This window comes from Theropithecus gelada, chromosome 6, assembly GCF_003255815.1.
Source record: "Theropithecus gelada isolate Dixy chromosome 6, Tgel_1.0, whole genome shotgun sequence".
Lineage (NCBI taxonomy): Eukaryota > Metazoa > Chordata > Mammalia > Primates > Cercopithecidae > Theropithecus > Theropithecus gelada.
In genome coordinates, this window is record NC_037673.1 from 144,413,197 (window position 1) to 144,434,358 (window position 21,162).

General features: G+C 36.1%; 1 protein-coding gene across 2 annotated transcripts in view; it reads left to right on the top strand.

Moving 5' to 3' along the window:
* Positions 1-19,748: 19,748 nt before the first annotated feature.
* The window catches only part of SPINK5 (serine peptidase inhibitor, Kazal type 5), a 75,124-nt gene continuing 73,710 nt past the window's right edge, over positions 19,749-21,162 (top strand). For both annotated transcript variants that reach the window (XM_025387904.1, XM_025387905.1), the window contains exons 1-2: positions 19,749-19,876; positions 21,128-21,153. In XM_025387904.1, the coding sequence (XP_025243689.1) occupies positions 19,822-19,876; positions 21,128-21,153 (81 nt within the window). In that variant the 5' untranslated portion in view covers positions 19,749-19,821. The remainder of the gene's footprint in view (positions 19,877-21,127; positions 21,154-21,162) is intronic.

The window sequence follows — 21,162 nt, forward strand, 5'->3', positions numbered from 1 at the left end:
AGAAGTCATCAATTAATTCCGTATATATTGAGTGCTATTATGTTCCACGTACTGCTACCTGAAGAGGCAGTATTTTTATTACATTGGCTGAGATACTCGACAAGTACGGTTTAATTATTTGCCTTCTTTTTGTCTCCTTGTTCCATTTCCCAGTGTGTCTCACCTCATGAGTAATTTAGGAATGTAATCTGTGCTCACAATCTTGCTTCAGCTAAATGTGAGGGCTGGAATTAAAACACAGACTTTCTAACTCCATAACAAATATTATTTCGAATACAGTCATGACCTTGCTAGAAAGTTAGAGAAATAAGAGTGATTGATAACAGCATGAAAGGACATTTTTTTTTTTCAATAAGACATTTCTTCTCTTTAAGGAAGAGAAGATGTTTGAATATTTAAGAGCTTAAAATGAGCTGTTTGATTTTCTGAACTATTTGAAAAGGTGTCATTTTTTCATGACTCAAATGACCTGTCAATCCTTCCAGTCATGTGTGGCTATTGTTCATTGAAGGTGAACCAACTCCTTCCAAAGACGTCACCATTTGTAGTATAATACACTGTCCAAAGGAAGGGACACTAATAAGTAAATGATTTCTCTACCCTGGAGGTAACTAATTTGTATCCTTAAAATTAGGCACGTTTTTTGGCACTTCCCACGAAATATTCAGCATTTCAAGAAGCTTAGAGGTGAATTGCCTCACTATGATCTGTAGTTTGATATAATTAACAGTCTAACAGTTAAAAGACTTCTAATAATAGCTAACATTGAGCATTTCCCATGTGCCAAGTATCATCTGAAGGCTTTACAGCATGAATGAATTAACTTAATCCTTGTGACAATCATGATTACCACCTCTCAGTTTAGTGATGAAGAAACTGAGACAGAGGGTTTAGGCAAATTGTCCATCCTCACACAGCAAAGAAGGCAGCATTTGACCCCGGTAGCATTGCTCCAAAGTCAAACACTGAACTTCTGAATTATGCTTCCTTCTCAAGAAGGCTTGGCTATGTATGGCTTGACTGTTACCAATAATAGTTACTTCACCTGTAATGTAATCATCCCAATCTGCTCAACGGTCTTATCAAGTGGATGATACTCATGGTGATTTGCCTGAGGTCAAAGTGTTAACCTGTCATACATTTCCAAAATGTCACTAATCTATGTATGGTGCAGACTGGAGAAGTGATCTCTGTTGACGCACTGTCTGGGTCAGTCTGGAGAAGACAGTCCAGGAAAATCCTGAAATATAGTCATACCTCAGAATAGACCAGGATTGATTTCCAGGACCCCGCACATACCAAAATCTGCAGATTCTCAAGTCCTATAGCCACCCTACTGAATTTGATGTGATAAATCAGTAGTTGGTATAGGCCGGTTTTATATCCTTCAAATAATATATTTGCAGATATGCCTTTTGGTGAAAAAATTCTGTGTGTAAATATCCTGTGCCGTTCAAACCCAGGTTGTTCAAAAGTCAACTGTACTTTACTTTGGAATTATGGTGTGTGTGTTTTAAAAGGATAACTATCACCCTTACCCTCCATCAAAATAAATCATGATGTTTGTAGTTGAATCATATCAGGGAAAGGTGGCATTGAGGATGTAGGCTGCTTATTTTTAAACTTGAAATAACTAGGAAATGTACTCTATTTGATTTAGCCCTCCTATGTTCGTCTGTAAATTAAAGGAAAGAGGTGTGCTGGATGAATTTCAATATTCTATCCAGCCCAAAATATATATATTCACTAAGTTAAAAACAGCATTTTTGTTCTTAAAAATAATACCTAATTTGTGCAGAAAATTTATCAGGCAAGAAAAGTAGGAAGAAAAACATTTAAAAAGTCGTAAGTAATTCCACCCATCAGAGATAACAAATGTTAAGATTTTTTGAAAACCCGTTTCTGTCTCCCTTAATACAGACATATATAATGCTTTAAAAATAGTATGAAATGAATATGAATTTTTTTTTCTAAAGTTAGGTTTACTGAGATACATTTTATAAAAGCAAAATTTACAATTTGAGTGTGCAGTTATATGACTTTTGATAGACATAATCACTTATGCAACCACCAGTAGAATGAAGATACAGAGTAGTTTCATTACCCCCAAAGCTCCCATGTGTACCTTTGTAGTCAGTCCCCTCCTCTGATCTCCAGCAAATGGCAAAAACTGTTCTGATTTCTGCCTCTAAAATTTTGTCCATTTACAAATGTCCTGTAAATGGAATCCTAAAGTATGTAACATTTTGTTTCAGGCTTCTTTCACTTAGAATAATTCTTTTGAAGTTCATCCATGTTGTAGCAGGTATAGTATTTCTTTTTTAAAATTCTTGAGTAGAAATTCATCATGTGGATGTGCCAGTTGGTTGACCTATTCATCAGTTGATGTACATTTGGCTTGTTTACAGTGGTTAGTGATTATGAATCAGGCCATTATAAATATTCTCTTATGGGTTTTATATAGACATATGTCTTAATTTCCTTGAATAAATAACTAGGAGTTAGATTGCTAGGTCATATAGTAAGTGTAGGTAGGATTTTAAAATATTCTTTTTTAAAAACTTGTTTTAAAAATATTTTGTTTCATAGTTAAAAAAATATTTGTTTTAAAAAAGATTTACAGGAATTTGGAAGATGGTACAGCAATGTTCTGTGTACACTTTACCCAGTTTCCTCCAATAGTTAAGTCTTTGTTTCTTTAGATTTTCTTTATTTCTAATTCATTTGACTCACAAAATAAATTGGTGCTACCTACAGCAGTTACAGTGATATTATTCATACCACACAGAAGAAACTTTGGGTCATTAATTGATAACATCAAAGCCTCATTCACCTACATTGAACTTCCAGAATCTTCTGTGCCAACTGCCTAAAATACTAAAAATGTAGAATACTACAAGGTAAAAATGAATACCTCGATAGACATAAATGACCACAGTAAAAACAAGATTTATAGACAATCAATTAATTAAAAATCTTCCACAAAGAGAAGCCCACAGCCACATGGGTTAACTGACAAATTATATTAAATATTTAGTGAAGAATTAATGCCAGCTCTTCACAGACCCTTCCAAAACATAGAAGAACACTATTGGGAACACCTACCAATTGATTCTATGAGGCTAGTATTACCCTAATACTAAAGCCAGACAAAAGCATCACAAGTAGACAAGTATGAATAAATATCCCTGATAAACACACACAGAGAAATCCTTAAAAATACTAGTGAAGTGAGTCTAGTAACATATAAAAATGACTGTACACGATGACCAAAAAGGATTATTTCGTGAATGCAATGTTGACTTAACCTCCAAAAACCAATCAATTTAATACACAGAACTAATAGGATAAAGAACAACAACAACAACAACAACAAAAACAACAAAAAGATCTCTTCAATAGACACAAAAGAGTGTTTGACCAATCCAACACCCATTCGTGATTAATTTCTCTGGAAATTAGGAATACAAAGACACTTCTTACATCCGCTAAAGGGAGTTTATAAAAAACCTATAGTTAATACTATAATGGTGTAATACTGGATGTTTTGTCTTGACATTTGAGAAGAAGACAGTAATGTCTACTCTACTATTATTTATCATAAAACTAGAGATTTTTTTGGAAATCACATAAGAAACATAAAAGGAAGAGGTTACTATTGTTTTTAATTGCAGATGACATATAAAAGTTTATAACAAATTCACTAAAACCCACTAGAACCCAGAAATGAGTATAACAGCATCACCAGATACACGACTGATATACAAAATTCAGCCATGTCATCTGCAGAGGCAATTTCACTTCCTCTCTTCCTATATGAATACCCTTTCTTTCTTTCTCTTGCTGATCTTTGACAAACCTGACAAAAACAAGAAATGGGGAAAGGATTCCCAATTTAATAAGTGGTACAGGGAAAACTGGCTTGACATATGCAGAAAGCTGAAACTGGACCGCTTCCTTACACCTTATACCAAAATTAACTCAAGATGGATTAAAGACTTAAATGTAAAACCTAAAACCATAAAAACTCTGGAAGAAAACTTAGGCAGTACCACTCAGGACATAGGTATGGGCAAAGACTTCATGACTAAAACACCAAAAGCAGTTGCAACAAAAGCCAAAATTGAGGAATGGGATTTAATTAAACTAAAGAGCTTCTGCACAGCAAAAAAAAAAAAAAAAAAAAAAAAAAAAACACCTATCATTAGTGTGAACAGGCAACCTACAGAACATGATAAAATTTTTCCAATCTATCCATCTGACAAAGGTCTAATATCCAGAATCTACAAAGAACTTAAACAAATTTGCAAGGAAAAAAAAAACAACAAACAACTCCATCATGAACAGACACTTCTAAAGGAAGACATTTATGTGGCCAGCAAACATGAAAAAAAGCTAATCATCACAGGTCATTAGAGAAATGCAAATCAAAACCACAATGAGATGCCATCTCACGCCAGTTAGAATGACGATCATTAAAAAATCAGGCAACAACAGACGCCGCTGAGGACGTGGAGAAATAGACACTTTTACACTGTTGGTGGAAGTGTAAATTAGTTCAACCATTGTGGAAGACAGTGTGGTGATTCCTCAAGGATCTAGAACCGGAAATACCATTTGACCCAGCAACTCCATTACTGGGTATATACCCAAAGGATTATAAATCATTCTCCTGTAAAGACACCGGCACAAGTATGTTTATTGCATGCAGTGCTTTCACAATAGCAAAGACTTGGAACCAATCCAAATGACCCTCAATGACAGATTAGATAAAGAAAATGTGGCACATACACACCATGGAATACTATGTAGCCATAAGAAAGGATGAGTTCATGTCCTTTGCAGGGACATGGATGAAGCTGGAAACATCATTCTCAGCAAACTAGCTCAGGAACAGAAAACTTAACACTGCTATATTCCCACTCATAAGTGGAAATTGAGCAATGAGAACACAGAAACAGAAAACCAAACACCACACGTTCTCACTCATAAGTGGGAGTTGGACAATGAAAACACATGAACCCAGGGAGGGGAACAACACACACTGGGGCTTGTCAGGTTGGGGGTGTTGGGGGTAAGGGGAGGGAGAGCATTAGTACAAATACCTAATGCATGTGGGACTTAAAACCTAGATGACAGGTTGATGGGTCCAGCAAATCACCATGGCACATGTATACCTATGTAACAAACCTGCATGTTCTGCACATGTATCACAGAATGTAAAGTTTAATAAAATTTTTTAAATAAATACAAAACTTAACTGGGTGTGGTGGTGCACGCCTGTGATCCCAGCTACTCGGGAGGCTGAGACACGAGAACCACTTGAACCCGGGAGGTGGAGGTTGCAGTGAACCAAGAACATGTCCACTGCACTCCAGCCTGGGCAACAGAATGAAACTCTGTCTCAAAAAAAAAAATTGTACAGTTTAAAATCCACTTATTCTATCATAGAACCAGATAGCAGCAGTTCGTTTAAAGGATCTGTAAGTATAAGCTCTAATTTTTCTGCCATCTCCAGATAAACACTTGCTTTATTTCCAGTCAGATTTCACTGTTAGAGAGCTGTCCCTTTCAATGGAGTCATACCTGTCTCTAATTTCAATCAGGTTCTACCCGTGCATTCTTGGGTTATATGAAGTACAACTAACTGTTGTTGTTGTTGTTTTCTGCTTGATCCTAAAGAATTTCAAGCCTTTCCTAAGTGTTCAAAATACCAATGGGTAAAAGTTTGGGATTAAAGTTGATTATAAACAGATTCTATGAATTCTCTATATATTATGTGAATACTTTGTTTTCATCAAGGAAAACATTCTCTCATCCAATTTTTGTAACTCTTGACTATCTCTCACTTATTATATACAAACCATTTAGAATTGGAATGTCCTTTCCGTGAAATGATTCTTTACCATCACGAAATGATTCTCTTCATTCCTAGTGATATTCTTTGCTCTGGAATCTACTTTGTCTGATATTAACATAGGCATTCAAGCTATTTTTTAAATTTGTGTTAGTATCATGTATTTTCTCCCATTCTTTTACTTTTAAACTATTTTTGTATTTATATTTAAAGTATGTCTCTTTAGGCAGCAAATAGTTTGGGCTTCCTTTTTGAAAAATCTAATCTGTCAATCTCTATCTTTTAATTTGCATATATAACCTATATTTATGTATAATACATTTACATAAAGTATATTCTTACATTTAATATATACATAATTTACATAAAACAGATTTACATATTACGTAATCCATATGGTCAGATTTGCATCTACCATCTTATTATTTTTACCAATTGTTTTCTAATTTCATCACCTGTTTTCTATTTTTACTACTTTTTTTTTTTTTTTTCTGAGACAGAATCTGACTCTTTTGCCCAAGCTGTAGTGCAGTGGCATGATCCTGGCTCATGGTAGCCTCGACCTCTCTAGGCTCAGGTGATCCTCCTACCTCAGCCTCCCAAGTTACTGGGACTACAGGCATGGGCCACCATTCCTGGCTAATTGTTCTATCTTTTGTAGAGACAGGATTTCACCATGATGCCCAGGCTGGTATCATCTGTGTTTTAATTACCCTTTTTTCTTTTCTGCTTTCTCTTGGATGAATCAAGTGTTATTATTTTATCATTGTATCTTCTTTTGTTAATTTACTAACTATAAACCTTTGGTTGTTATTATTGTTTAAACAGTTGGTTATTTTTAAAAGAGATTTAAATAATAAAAAAACTGATATATTTATCCATGTAGCTACTCCTTTTAGTGATTTCCTTTCCTTTGCATAGATTCATATTTCTATCTAATATATTTTTTCTTCTGGCTGCTTGAAAAATCTTCCTTTAACATTTCTTCCAGTGTGGGTCTGCAGTAAGTGCTGAATTCTTTTAACTCTTTTATGTAAAATAGTTTTTATTTCACCCTCACTTTCAAAAGTTGATTTCATGGGACATAGAATTCTAGCTGATAGTTTTTTCCTTCAGTCACTTAAAAATATTGCTTCATGTCCTTTTCACCTAACATTTTTTTTTAAAATCTGGTATTATCTTATTCTTGGTTCCTTTGTATGTAACGGGATTTCTCCCTCACCTCTCTTAGCCATCTACCAGCTGATTTTAAGACTTTTTGTCTCAATATTTTTGAACAACTTGATAATGGTGCCTTGATATAGTTTACACACACACACACACACACACACACACACACACACACACACTTTGCTTAGGATTCTTTGAAATTCTTGGACCTGTTTATAGTTTGAACAAATTCTAACTTTTTTTTTTACTTCCCTAGGCCCACTTTCAGGGACTATAATTATATTAGTCTGCTTACAGTTATCTCACAGTTTGCTGTTGCTCTTATCTTTTTTTTTCTGTTTTATTTTGGATAGTTACCACTGTATACCTTCAAGTTTATTAATCTTTTCTTCAACAAGGTCAAATTTATTGTTAATTACATTTATTATATTTTTAATTTCAGATTCAGTTTAATTTGTTTTGTTTTTATATCTTCCTTGTCTCTGCTTTACATTTTTGAATTTATGAAACGGTTATAATAACTTGTTTAATGTTCTTATGTATAATTCTAACATCCATAACAGTTTTGAGTCATTTATCCTGCTTATGGATCATATTTCCTTGCTTCTTGGTATGCCTAGTAATTTTAGACTGAATGCCAGACATTGCTAATTTTACATTATTGAGTAGCGAATGCTTTTTGTATTTCTATAAATATAGAGTTTTCTCCTGGAACACAGATAAGTTACTTGGAAACCATATAATCATTTTGGGTCTTGCTGTTAAATGTTTTAAAGTAGAACCGATGGCTAATTATCCCCTACTACTGAGCCACAGCCTGGTCTTCTGGGAATCAGAGCTGTCTCCTCCACACAGAGTCTGTGAGCCTGTGCCTGAGCTGCTTCTCCACGCCCTATGGCTTAGACATTTTCTCAGGCCAGTAAACTGGAGCAATTTTAGGGTTTACCTTGTTTGTTACTATTTCATGGATGACTTTTCTTCAAAAGACTGATGTCCACAATCTTGAAAATCGTTGTTTAATATATTTTGTTTTGTATTTGTTGTTGTTGTTTGTTTGCTGCAGGCAGGAGGGTAACCCCAGTCCTTGTTACTTTATTTTGGCTAGAAGAATACATCCAGATAGTTTGTTCCTATTGATTTTGCTTCTTATTATGGGATTATTTTCCTTTTTCTTTGTATGTCTGGTATGTTTAAATTTTCTGCTAGACATTGTGATTTACTTTGTTAGGTGATTGATTTTTTTTTGTATTCCTGTAAATATCCTTGAACTTTATTCTGGGACACAATTAAGTTACTTGGAAATAGTTTACTTATCTCAAGCTTGTTTTTAAGCTTTGTTAGGTGGAAGCAGAATAGGCTTTGAGGTTAATTTTGCCCCACTACTGGGGCAACATATCTCTCTAATCTGTAAATGAATTGCAAGATTTTTCTTTCCGACTGATAGGAACACAAGTTATCTCCTCTCATATGTTAAGTTCTGGATATCGTTCCCTCTAATCCTTAGAGTGATTCTTTCTGCAGCCTGGAGTACTTTTCTCACATACGTTTACTTGTCAGTACTCAACTGAAGATTCTAAATAAACTATGTGCCACAAATCTCCAAAGGTTTCTCTCTGAATCTTTCCCTTCTTATTAGCATGCCATGGGAATTTTACCTCCTTTGGTCTCCCAGACCCTCAACTTTGTATGATCATCTCAGGGAAGCTTCTGGGAGCTACCTGTGTTCTCCCTCTCTGTGCTACAGCCTGGCAACTTTCTCCGGGCAGTGAACTGTGGCAATGTAGGAATAACTTGGTTTGTTTCCCCTCTCCCAAGAATCACTCCACTGTACTATATCATGTCCAATGTCAAAAACAATTGCTTTTGCTTTTATTTTTTTCTCATTGTTTCATGTGAAAGGATAATCTATTTTCTGTTATTCCATTTATGCCAGAAGCAGAAATCATACTTATAATTTAAAAATAAACTGTTGTATTCCTTAACCCACACCTCAATTTGTGTTTCTGTTTTCAGGATATAAAGCAGGCATATTAATATTCTCATTTCCCCAATTAAAGCCTTCACATTACTTGATTCCTAATAAAATTATAAAAGCTATGTCTTCAAGCATCTTTAACATTGTTAAGAAAGGTGAAGGACATAGGGAAAAGACAGAATGTTGATTTAATAGACTTCTATCTGATTCCAGTTATCACCACATACTATTTGTGTCTATGGGGAAGTTCCCGTATCTCTCTAAATTTCAGTAAATTGAGAATGGTAATGATGATACATGTCCAACTTATTCTACAGGCTGATCATGACAACAAATTAGAATGCATACAGAAAAACACTGATAATTTATAAGCATTTTACAAATGTTAATATTTACCTTCATCAACCAAGACTAGATTAAGTTCCTTTTTCTCTTTCAATGCATTGATGTCTTTCAATTCTCTTTATTTTTCTAAAGACATACCTCTCCTTTAGACTCACTCCATATTTTCCTTTTCTTTCATATCCTAATGTCACTGAGTAGGTGTTTAAAACTCTGTTGAATAAGAAAGACCAGGAAAAAAATATATATCAGAACACGAGTCAGGAGGCCTGAGTTCCTGTCTCAGCTCTTCCATTTATGACTAAGAGATTTGAGATAAATTAGTCAATCATGCAGATCTTTAAACTTCTCATCCATGACATGGAAATAATACCTTCTCTCCTTAACTTAAAGGTGAGGATCAACTATAAAAAATAAATAGAATATAAATATTTATATATTAACACACACATATTGTGTGCAAATTGGTATTATACAAGTTATTCTGTAACTATGCACTGTTCTATAATAAATTATACAATATTGCTCTATAATAATATAATAAACAAATGCCGTTAGTAATGCTAGTAACTGTAAGAAATACTTAAATAATTTTCTATACAGTTTTTAAGTACTTTTCCCAGCAGCATAGCTAGTATTTTTTTTTTATCTAGAAGAGGCAGAAAAAATAGTCCCTATACTGTAGACAAAAGATAGTTCTTACTTTTTCCAGGGTTGTTTATGTGGATGACAAACAAATGTCCACTATGTATAGTTTCTTGCTTAGAAATATTAAAATTAAAATTTGTCCTCTCAGAGGTCAGAGATTCTATCGTATTTTCTTTTTCCAGAAATTTAACATTGGGCTCTAGCACAGTGCCAGGCAAATGCAGGCATTTAGTTAATATTTGTCATATTCATGTGGAGAGTATTATGGAGCTTATCTGGAATACCATAACAATTTCTTAACTTTGGGTTTAGATTTTTAAATTTTTAAATTACATTTTAGTAAGTTGGTCCCATGCCTGAGAATTCCCTGATTTTAGAGTTATTACTCATTCACTTCTTCCTGTTTTTTTTTTTTTTGTCTAATGAATCAAAGTTATGGTGTGACACAATGGTTAGTGCTGTTTAACTTGGCACATTCGTAATTTTTGAACCATAAGACCTGGATTTGAGACTCAGCTTGACCCCTTACAAGCCATGTGGCCTCCTGTGAGTTACTGAGCCTCTCTCTGTTTTTGTTACCTTCCTTTTAAACCGGCCTTCTTTCTTAAAGCAACTGAGATGAAATAAAACAGTAATTGTGGAAATTTGTTGTAGATTATAAAGCTGAATTAAGCTTTTAGGTTGTTTGATACTCATTCATTTATTCCTTTCATTAAAAATGTCATTTATCTAATTGGAGAGATAGACAAGTCAACTGACAATTGCAAGACTGTGTCATGAGTGCAAGGTATGGAAGTGGTAATGGCACCAGGTACAGAGGGGCAAAGAGTAAGAACACTCTATGAAGGGTCAGGAAGGGAGCCCCTGGGAACACACAGTCTAAGCTGAATCCTACAAACAAAGATACACAAGTAAAGAAGGAAAAGATCATCCTACAAAACAAAGAAGCAGTATGTGAATGCTTTAGAAGTGGGAAACATTATCAAGTAAACATTTTTGGTGGATGGTATTTGGGTTAAAGCAAAAGAAGTCAAGAAGTCTGTCTAGCTCTGTTTCACACATTGTTGAAGGACATCAAAATGTGTGCATTAAAGCCTTTGAGAGTAGAAAAGATAAAATCTATACAAAGGAGCCAGCTAAGTGATAACAAATGCAATATGTAAACTCCAACCTGAAAGTTTGTTAACCAGTTGGTTTTCTATTTTATCTAATGGCAAAGATCATTTCTTTGACCAAACTTAATCAGATTCCTCTGAACCTTCTTTTTGACTAGGCCTTAACCTTGGCCTATGAGAACTGCAAATTCTTAACCCATATGATGTTGTCTACCCTCTTTTGTACTGAGAGGCTTGAACAAATGTTACCACCATTTATAATACCTCAAGAACATGTTCTTGATGATCCAGACCCTGCTTAAGTTCCTGTCTGAAAAGCTCAATGCTACTTAAATAATTTACTGTTTACCTGACTGTAGACCCATGACCTCCCATTTCTTAGAGCATTTACTTTAGAAAACTTGCAATTGTAAATTAGCAAACACAAATGGCCTAACCACAATGACCAACCTCCCCTGCCACCCTTTTGATACTTTTCCTTTAGCACATGATATGGTTTGGGTCTGTGTCCCCACCACATCTCATGTTGTAGCTCCCATAATTCCCATGTATTGTGGGAGGGACCCAGTGGGAGATGACTGAATCATGGGGGCGAGTCTTTCCAGTGTTGTTCTTGTGATAGTGAATAAGTCTCACGAGATCTGATGGTTATAGAAGTGGGAGTTTCCCTGCACAAGCTCTCTTTGCCTGCTGCCATCCACGGAGCATGATGTGACTTTCTCCTTCTTGCCTTCTGCCATGATTGTGAAACCTCCCTAGTCATGTGGAACTGTAAATCCAATAAACATCTTTCTTTTCTAAATTGCCCAGTCTTGGGTATGTCTTTATCAGCAGCATGAAAATGGACTAATGCAGTAAATTGGTACCAGGAGTGGGGTGTTTCTGAAAAGATATCCAAACCTGTGGAAGCAACTTTAGAACTTGGTAACAGGCAGAGGTTGAAACAGTTTGGATGGCCCAGAAGAAGATAGGAAAATGTGGGAAAGTTTGGAATTCCCTAGAGACTAGTTGAATGGCCTTGACAAAAATGCTGATAGTGATGTGAATGATAAGGTTCAGGCTCAGTTGCTCTCAGATGGAGATGAGGAACTTGTTGGGAACTGAAGCAAAGATGACTCTTGTTACGTTTTAACAAAGAGACTGGTGGCATTTTGCCCCTACCTTAGAGATTTGTGTAACTTTAAACTTCAGAGAAATGATTTAGGGTGTCTGGCAGAAGAAATTTCTAAGCAGCAGAGCATTCAAGAGATAACTTGGGTGCTCTTAAAGGCATTCAACTTTTTAAGGGAAGCAGAACATAAAAGTTTGGAAAATCTGCAGCCTGGCTATGTGATAAAAAAAAGAAAATCCATTTTGTGAGAAGAAATTCAAGTCAGTTGCAGAAATTTGCATAAGTAACAAGGAGCCTGATGTTAATCCCCAAGACAATGGGAAAATGTCTCCAAGGCATATCAGAGGCTTTTGTGGCAGCCCCTCCCATTACAGACCCAGAGGTTTAAGACGAAAAACTGTTCTCTAGGCCAGGCTTAGGGTCTCTGTGCTGCGTGCAGTCTAGGGACTTGGTGCCCTGCATTGCAGCCACTTCAGTGGCTGAAAGGGACCATGGTTTAGGCTATGGCTTCCAAGGGTGCAAGCCTCAAGCCTTGACAGCTTCCATGTGGTGTTGAGCCTGTGAGTGCACAGAAGTCAAGAACTGAGGTTTGAAAACCTCTGCCTAGATTTCAGAAGATGTATGGAAATGCCTGGATACCCACGCAGAAGTTTGCTGTAGGGGCAAGGTCCTCATGGAGAACCTCTGCTAGGGCAGTACAGAAGAGAAATGTGGAGTGGGAGCCCCCACGCAGAGTCCCCACTGGGGCACCACCTGGTGGAGCTGTTAGAGGAGAGCCACCATTCTCCAGACCCCAGAATAGCAGATCCATAGGTAGCTTGCACCGTATGCCTGGGAAAGCCACAAACACTCAATGCCTGCCTGTGAAGGCAGCTCGGAGGGAGGCTGTACCCTGCAAAGCCACAGAAGTAGAGTTGTCCAAGACCATGGGAACCCACCTCTTGCATCAGCATGATCTGATATGAGACATAGATTCAAAGAATATCATTTTGGAGCTTTAAGATTTGACTGCCCTACTGAATTTTGGACTTGCATATGATCTGTAGCCCCTTTATTTTGGCCAATATCTCCCATTTGGAACAGCTGTATTGACCCAATGTCTGTACCCCCATTGTATCTAGAAAGTAACTAAGTTGCTTTTGATTTTACAGGATCATAGGTGGAAGGGACTTGGCTTGTCTCAAGGCGTGGACTTTTGAGTTAATGCTGAAATGAGTTGAGCCTTTGAGGCACTGTTGGGAAGGCAGGATCGGGTTTGAAATGTGAAGATATCAGATTTGGGAGGGGCCAAGGTGGAATGATGTAGTTTGGCTCCGTGTTTTGACACAAATCTCATCTTGTAGTTCCCATAATTCTCATGTGTTGTGAGAGACCTGTTGAGAGATGATTGAATCATGGAGGCGGGTCTTTTCTGTGATGTTCTCATGATAGTGAATGAGTCTCATGAGATCTGATTGTTTCAAAAATGGGAGTTTCTCTGCACAATCTCTCTTTGCCTGCTGCCATCCACATAGGATGTGACTTGTTCCTCCTTGCCTTCCACCACGATTGTGAGGCTCCCCCAGCCATGTGGAACTATAAGTCCAATAAACCTCTTTCTTTTGTAAACTGCCCAGTCTCTGGTATGTCTTTATCAGCAGCATGAAAATGAATGAATACAGCACACCTTAGCATTAAAAAAGCATCTTGCCTTTGGTTTTAGCAGAACTGAGCTTGGTTTATACTGGAGTTTCTTTTCTCTATTGGAATAGCCCAGATAAAGTGGGTCTTGCCAGTTTTAATACATTTTCAGCTCTGTTTCTCTTTGACACTATTCTACAGGATCATAAGTTTAATGTAATGGTTACTTAAAGAGAAACGAGCCTACATAAGACTGCATTCTCAACCATATAACTGTGTCTATACATTTTTACACAGTTTGCATGTGAGTGGGTCAATACATATGGTGAGTGTATTGTTTGCTAGGGCTGCCATCACAAAATATCACAGACTGGGTGACTTAAACAACATAAATTTATTACGTTTTCACATTTCTGGAGACTAGAATTTCAAGATCAAAGTGACAGCAAGTTGGGTTTTCTCTGAAGCTTCCTTCTTGGTTTATAATGGGCAACTTCCCACTGTGTCTTCATGTGGTATTTCCTGTGTGTGTGCATCACTAGTGTCTCTTTTGTGTGTCCAAATTTCCTCTTCTAGTAAGGACATCAATCAGTTTGGTCTAAGGCGTAACCTTATAAGCTCATTTTAACTTCACCACCACTTTTACTTATCTCCAAATATAGGCACATCCTGAGGTAGTGGCGTTTAAGGCTTCAGCATATAAATTTTGGGCTGACAGAGTTTAACTCTTAACGCTGAGTACCTGAGATACATTAGTTACAGTTGTAGGTAATGTGGTTACTACAGTGTGTAGTGTTTAAGAGGCTGGGCTCTGGAGTTTGAATGCCTTTATTACATTGACTGTCATCATTTGCAAGATCACTGCTTACAAGCTGTATGACCTTGGAAAAGTTATAGAATCTCATCAAACCTCAATTTCTTTACCTGTAAGAATAAAATGATACTTAATCTTTATATTTATTGCTGTACCTAACTGCATGAAAATTGTTAGCAAATTTTATTTCTTTACTTTTTTTTTTTTTTTTTTTTCCTGAGATGGAGTCTTTCTCTGTCACCCAGGCTGGAGTACAGTGGTGTGATCTTGGCTCGCTGCAAGCTCTTCCTCCCAGATTCAAGCCATTCTCCTGCCTCAGCCTCCCGAGTAGCTGGGACTACAGTTGGCTGCCACAACGCCTGGCTAATTTTATTATTTTTAGTAGAGACGAGTTTTTTTTTTTTTTTTAGTACAGATGGAGTTTCACCATGTTAGACAGGATGGTCTTGATCTCCTGACCTTGTGATCTGCCTGCCTCAGCCTCCCAAAGTGCTGGGATTACAGGCGTGAGCCACCGCGCCCGGCCTGCAAATTCTTTTATAAAGATAGATTATCTTTTTCTAACTTTGCTTATAAATCTAACAGTTTCATTCTTGCTTACTGTGCTTACTGTAAACACACACACACAAACACACACACACATTACACATATAAAATTTGCAATGCTTTTTTGCTAAAATTAGGTAGACTCTTAGCTACTTCAGAATTAATTCGTTATGATTTATTGAAAGACTGTAGTTCCTCAAACCTGTTTTCTATTGTCAGGATAAATCCTAGGAGACTTTAAAATGCACTAAATTTCTAAGTGATAAACAGTGTGGGGCCATGGGTCGGGGGTTCAATTAATATCAACTGTAGGGAGAAGCTGATTGTTGTTTCTAAAATAAAATATAAACCATATGAAAATCTTAATACAATTAAAAATTAAACATTGAAACTCCTGTCTTCTTAATCCTAATCTAATAAAAGCAATAATTATGTCTATAAATAGCAGGGTCTATATACTTAGTAAACAAACAATGCCCATCCCATTCTATTATTAGATAAAATGAGATGCTTATCTCTAGAGTTTCTTAGTCTTTCCAGACAAACAGAAAGGAATTCCCACAGAGGGAGTGAAGTTAGTTGACAATGGAACATTACCAGACAAGAAGGTGAGTAAAGGCTGTTTCCCAGTTAGTGTCTTTTACAAAGGAGAATATAGACATGTTAAATTGATGGGGGAAAATATTAGAATTATAGAAAAGAAAATTTAAAAATAAACAAAATAGAAAAGAAATTATTTCATCTTTTAAGGTATATTAGAATACATAAATTCTACTCATGGTCACGACATACCTCTTTCTGCCTAAGTGATTGTGTGTGTGTGTGTGTTTGTGTGTGTGCATAGACAGGGCTGTATCTAGTTAAAGCACTATAATGTCTGGATTCTCTTTGAACTCTATAAAAGTCTGTGAGATGGCCATGGGGAAACTCAGAGAAATTAAAGTTATAAAAAGTGAGACAGTGTCAAGGCTGAGGTGACCATCCCAGCTAGCTCCTACTGCAGGTTTCTTTTGTGACACCAATTTTGGCAGGTAAAGAAAAGATAATAACACCTAATTGGCTGCCTCACAGCACTGCATAAACAAATCAAAAGAGCTAATGAATGGCAGGTTGTTTTGAAAGCTGTGGAAGGTGATCTAATCATAAAAGAGTATAGTTATTTATTAACTATTATGATCATCAAGGATCCCTCTGTATAGAAAAAGAGAAGACTTTAAGAATGATATAGTAACTTTATGTTTTGGAAATAACCTTTGTTTGTAGTAACATTACTGATCTACAACAATTTTTATAATTTTCTCATTTCCTCCCCCCATATCAGTATTCTTCAGATTCTGGCCAAACTTATAAATGTGTAAGATTGTAAAGTTCATAGTTTTTATTATCTAAGCCCACTCCTTTCTAATGAGAGGAAGAAAGTTTCTACATGTTTGATGAATAATTGAAAGAGTTAAAAACAAGGATGATATTTTGAGTTAGAAGAATACCCTGATAACCTAACTCTGACCCAAACCCGAGTTCTCCAAAACTTCAATCTCATTCATTTAAATTTAATATTCATGGTGATTTTCAGGAATGAGGAGTGATTAACAAAGCATGTGATGAATCACCTCTGGATTTACAACATTCCTAAAATGAAACGGAGGAAAAGCCCTAATGAAATGAACCAGCTGATGGGTACTTCCAATTTTGGGGATGCTCACTGAATCTTCTTTTTACTACTTTCTCCATTTGGAAAATGTATCAGTTTCAAACTTTTTATTCGTCATTTCAGAAAGGGTTGGCATCACTGAGGAGCTCTTTTCCAGTAAGAAGGAAACCAATGTCTTCAATGTTTCCTCATAGTAGAGATTCCTAAGACAGGCAATCATCTTTTGGTTCTTCTGTTCCACCCTAGTACCACTTCCACTCCTGGGAATATTCTCCATTTGGGCTAGACTAGGGATCACTAGAGCATAATACACAGTCATTGATTCCATTTTAACGCATCAAACTGTTTTACCATCAATAACAGAATATATGGTTGGGACACATTTCGTATGGTCTGACAGGGCAGATGAAAGATAAAAAATTAGTACTGATATGTTAATATTTAGAAGAGGCTTTTAGAGAAAGAGACAAAAAAAATCAATGCTGGTTGAAACAGAGCAATGGTTTTGGTAAGTTTTAACAGGTAATGTTTTGATTTGTTTAGGCATTATGGTTTAAAATACAATTAAAAGAAAAAGTGAACATATATCTTTGTAGTTTAATTTCACCTCAAAATGTGTTTGGGTAATTATTCTATGCTGAGTAAATGTAAATCTATGGGCGAAATCCACCATCAACAGATGTTGACTTTTCTTGGTATCTTAGAAATTATCTAGTACAATCACATTATTATAATTATGTAAAAATGCAAGACCAGCTATCATTAACTATCAAGCTTATCACATAAACTTGATATTTGTTCTAAGCACCTCTCTCTCTCTCACACACACACACACATGCATTATATATATGATTTATCTCTAATCCTCTTAACACTAGTACAATATAGGTGTTATTATTTTTATTTTACATATTAGGAAAATGAGACATAGAGAAAACAAGTGACTTGTCCAAGGCAACATGGCTAACAAGTCAAGATTTGGACCCAGATCTACCTTGCTTCAAAGTTGGGTTCATTTCTATCCCTACATAGTTGAAAAGACTACATAGAATAGAAACAGATTTCTGAAACACCGTCTCATTCTCTTTCCATTAAGCTATGATGGACTTTGATTTTCTAACCTGTAACAGTTATGGAATTTGAACTCGCTCTGCATGTTCAGTAATTTTACTATTCCATTGGAAAGGAGCCAAGCTACAACAATAGTGCAGACCTTGAAACCAACGATTATATGTGTGTGTGTGTGTGTGTGTGTATTTATATATTTCATTTTTTTTAAGATGAGGGGAGTTTCGCTCTGTCACCCAGGCTGGAGTGCAGTGGCGCGATCTCGACTCCTGCACCCTCCGCCTCCCGGGTTCAAGTGATTCTCCTGCCTCAGCTTCCAGAGTAGCTAGGACTACAGGTGTGCACCACCAAGCTCATCTAATTTTCGTATTTTGTATTTTAATAGAGACGGGGTTTCACCATCTTGGCCAGGATGGTCTCAATCTCCTGACCTCGTGATCCACCCGCCTCTGCCTCCCAAAGTGCTGGGATTACAGGTGTGATCCACTGTGCCTGGCCCAATGATTATATTTTTATAGGAAATAATTTCATGAGAGAAAAAAGAAAGGACATATCTCACTGTGATAAATCTCATAATATTGGCATACTACCTAAGCTGGGCAACCTTGATCAGCTTTCTGGAACCATCATAAAAAGGCCTTTAATTGGATAAAATCTTGAACTTTTCTTCTATGGATGTGAAGACCCTGAGAAGTACTGGAATGAAACAATTTTGCTCTGGTTTCAGTTATCTTCACATGTTTCTTCAGGTGCTTTCTTAAGCTATTAGGGCAAAATAAGCTGGTAGAAATAAAGGTATTACTTGTAGGATGAAAGAAGGAACTAAGGAGAAGAAACTTTCTCTAGAAAAATATCACATTTACATATTTATAATTGTTAACAACTTTTTTCTTCTTTTCTTTTTGGGAGACTAAATAATGGGATGATACAGGAAGAAATCTAATTTAGAGAAAACTGAGCCAAATTTTTCAAACAGTAATATGGGTAATCATGGTAATCACGGGCTATGGAAAGTTAAACTGAGTCTCCAATGTTTATGATTATGATGTTTGGCTGGAATATAAAATAAGGCTCCATAATATAAAATATCCTGCAGATTGAGAAGTTTTAAAAGTAGTTACATACAAATTTTATTTTTCCAACGTTTCTGCCTTTTCTAATGTCTAAGGGTGAAGCAGTGTACAGAGAGGAAAGAATGCTGTATGTGTGGTCTGCTTGAAAGTGCTGGATGCCTCCTCTGCCTGCTCCAACTAAACTGTCTGCTTATGAGAAAGCCATTGCCCCTCTGAGTTCCTGCCTCCCCATATATTCAACATTAGAACTTTGCTAGGTTATCTTTAAGGGCGTTCAACTCTAACATATATATGAGTCTGTGACGCTGAACTCAGACGCTTCAGAACACCTACAAATGAAAGGCACAGGAACCCTGGGTTTCTCTAGATGTGGAAATCTTTAAATCTATACCTGACTGGTAGGACAACCAATCTGTCTTCCTTTCCTCTCTCCTCCCACTTATGAAGGGAGTCCAGTCAAAATTATGTTTATCTACAAGGTAGTATATCTGGTATTTCTGGGGAATTCAGTTCTTATATAGAATTATAGAATATTCAACTTTGAGTAGGGTCTGTGGACTCAATCCATTGCATTCTGGGGGAGGTACCATGAAAGCACATTACTACTTTAGAGATAGATATTCTCTGTTCAAACCTGACACCCTGTCGGGATCCTAAAGGATAGAAGCTAAAGTGGTGTGGTATATGAGTCCCATGACCTTGAACAACTGGTTTTATGTGGGTGTCACCAGTGCTTTATAAAAGTAAACTGCATCTCCCCAAGTTCAGTCATACTGCACCAGCTGAGCAATGCACGGAGTGGACCTGTAGGCGACTTGCATCATCTTCAACATGAAGATAGCCACAGTGTCTGTGCTTCTGTCCTTGGCTCTTTGCCTCATACAAGGTGAGCAATTTGTGTGTAATCTAAGCTTCTTGCCACACAACTCAAAGCCCTGGGGAAGGGACTTTTCTCCCCCTACTCCTGCCAAAAAACGTTTATGTATGTATATATAATCCTGAAATATCTTGCCAGACACAGAGTTCTGAAGATTTATATATGCGGCTTTATAATTATGTTGTTATCTTTAGAAATGGCAAGTAGTTTGAGATAATCTGAATTTTTTAACCATGAGAAATTCTTCCATTAATTCTTTAATTCTGAAAACTGAATAGATTCTTCTTCATCTTCCTCTTACTAAATGTATCAATTCATAGTACATATACTTATCTACATAATAGACATTCAAAACTTAATTGTAAATAATATATGTATTTTAATGTTATAGGCATAAATGAAATATCTTTAAAAATTCAATCATCTGTTCTTATTTTAAAGCAGTAGAGTCTTCTAGCTTATTTTAGTCTTGTGTTTTCAAGTGCTAAATGGGTTGAAAGCATTTCTTCCAAAGAGTGAGGGACTTTTGTGGGAGGTGGAGGGTAGATTTTTATATTTGCTATTTAACCCTAGGAGAACACAAATTTCCTAGACTTATGTTGCTCTGAAACATTAAAATTTTAAAAAAGAGAAACTCAGAGATAGTCTTAAATCATATACAAATAATGCCCACTTTCCTAAAATAGGTATGTAGGTACAAAAGAGCCTAAGTTAACGAGAAAGTATAATAGCCTGTGATCTTAATCTTACCTTCTGTCAGATCTCTAACTTTTGTAGCTGTAATAAGGAGGTAGAGCTGCCAGAATTCAGAAAATTAAATTGTATTTATATATCCTATAAATGTAATGCTATATTATAGTTTCAACTAAAACTATAATATAGTTTCAAAATTATATTATAATTGGTATAGTATTTTGCATGTATGTTATGTTGTAATTTTAAAAGGGAGGCTGCCATTTATTGCTCCAAAAGGACCTTTTGAAGATGAGTGATTTTGGTGGGGTTAGAATTCACATAAATATTATTTTCCAAAGTAATTGTAACTTTCTGAGTGATTAGACCTTTGTGAGTATATATACTAATCTCCTGGTCCAGCGCCCTTCTTTTATTTGCCATGGTAAATCTTAATGTGTTCAAAAACAATTTGTGGTTTTACAACATATTGTCATTAAAGCAATCAGGACACTACATTAAATGAATTGTTTTGTTTATTAAATATTGTACATTTCCTTAACTTTGGTTTCTATATTTTCATCCCAGATGCTGCCAGTGAGAATGAAGATCAGGTTAGTCCT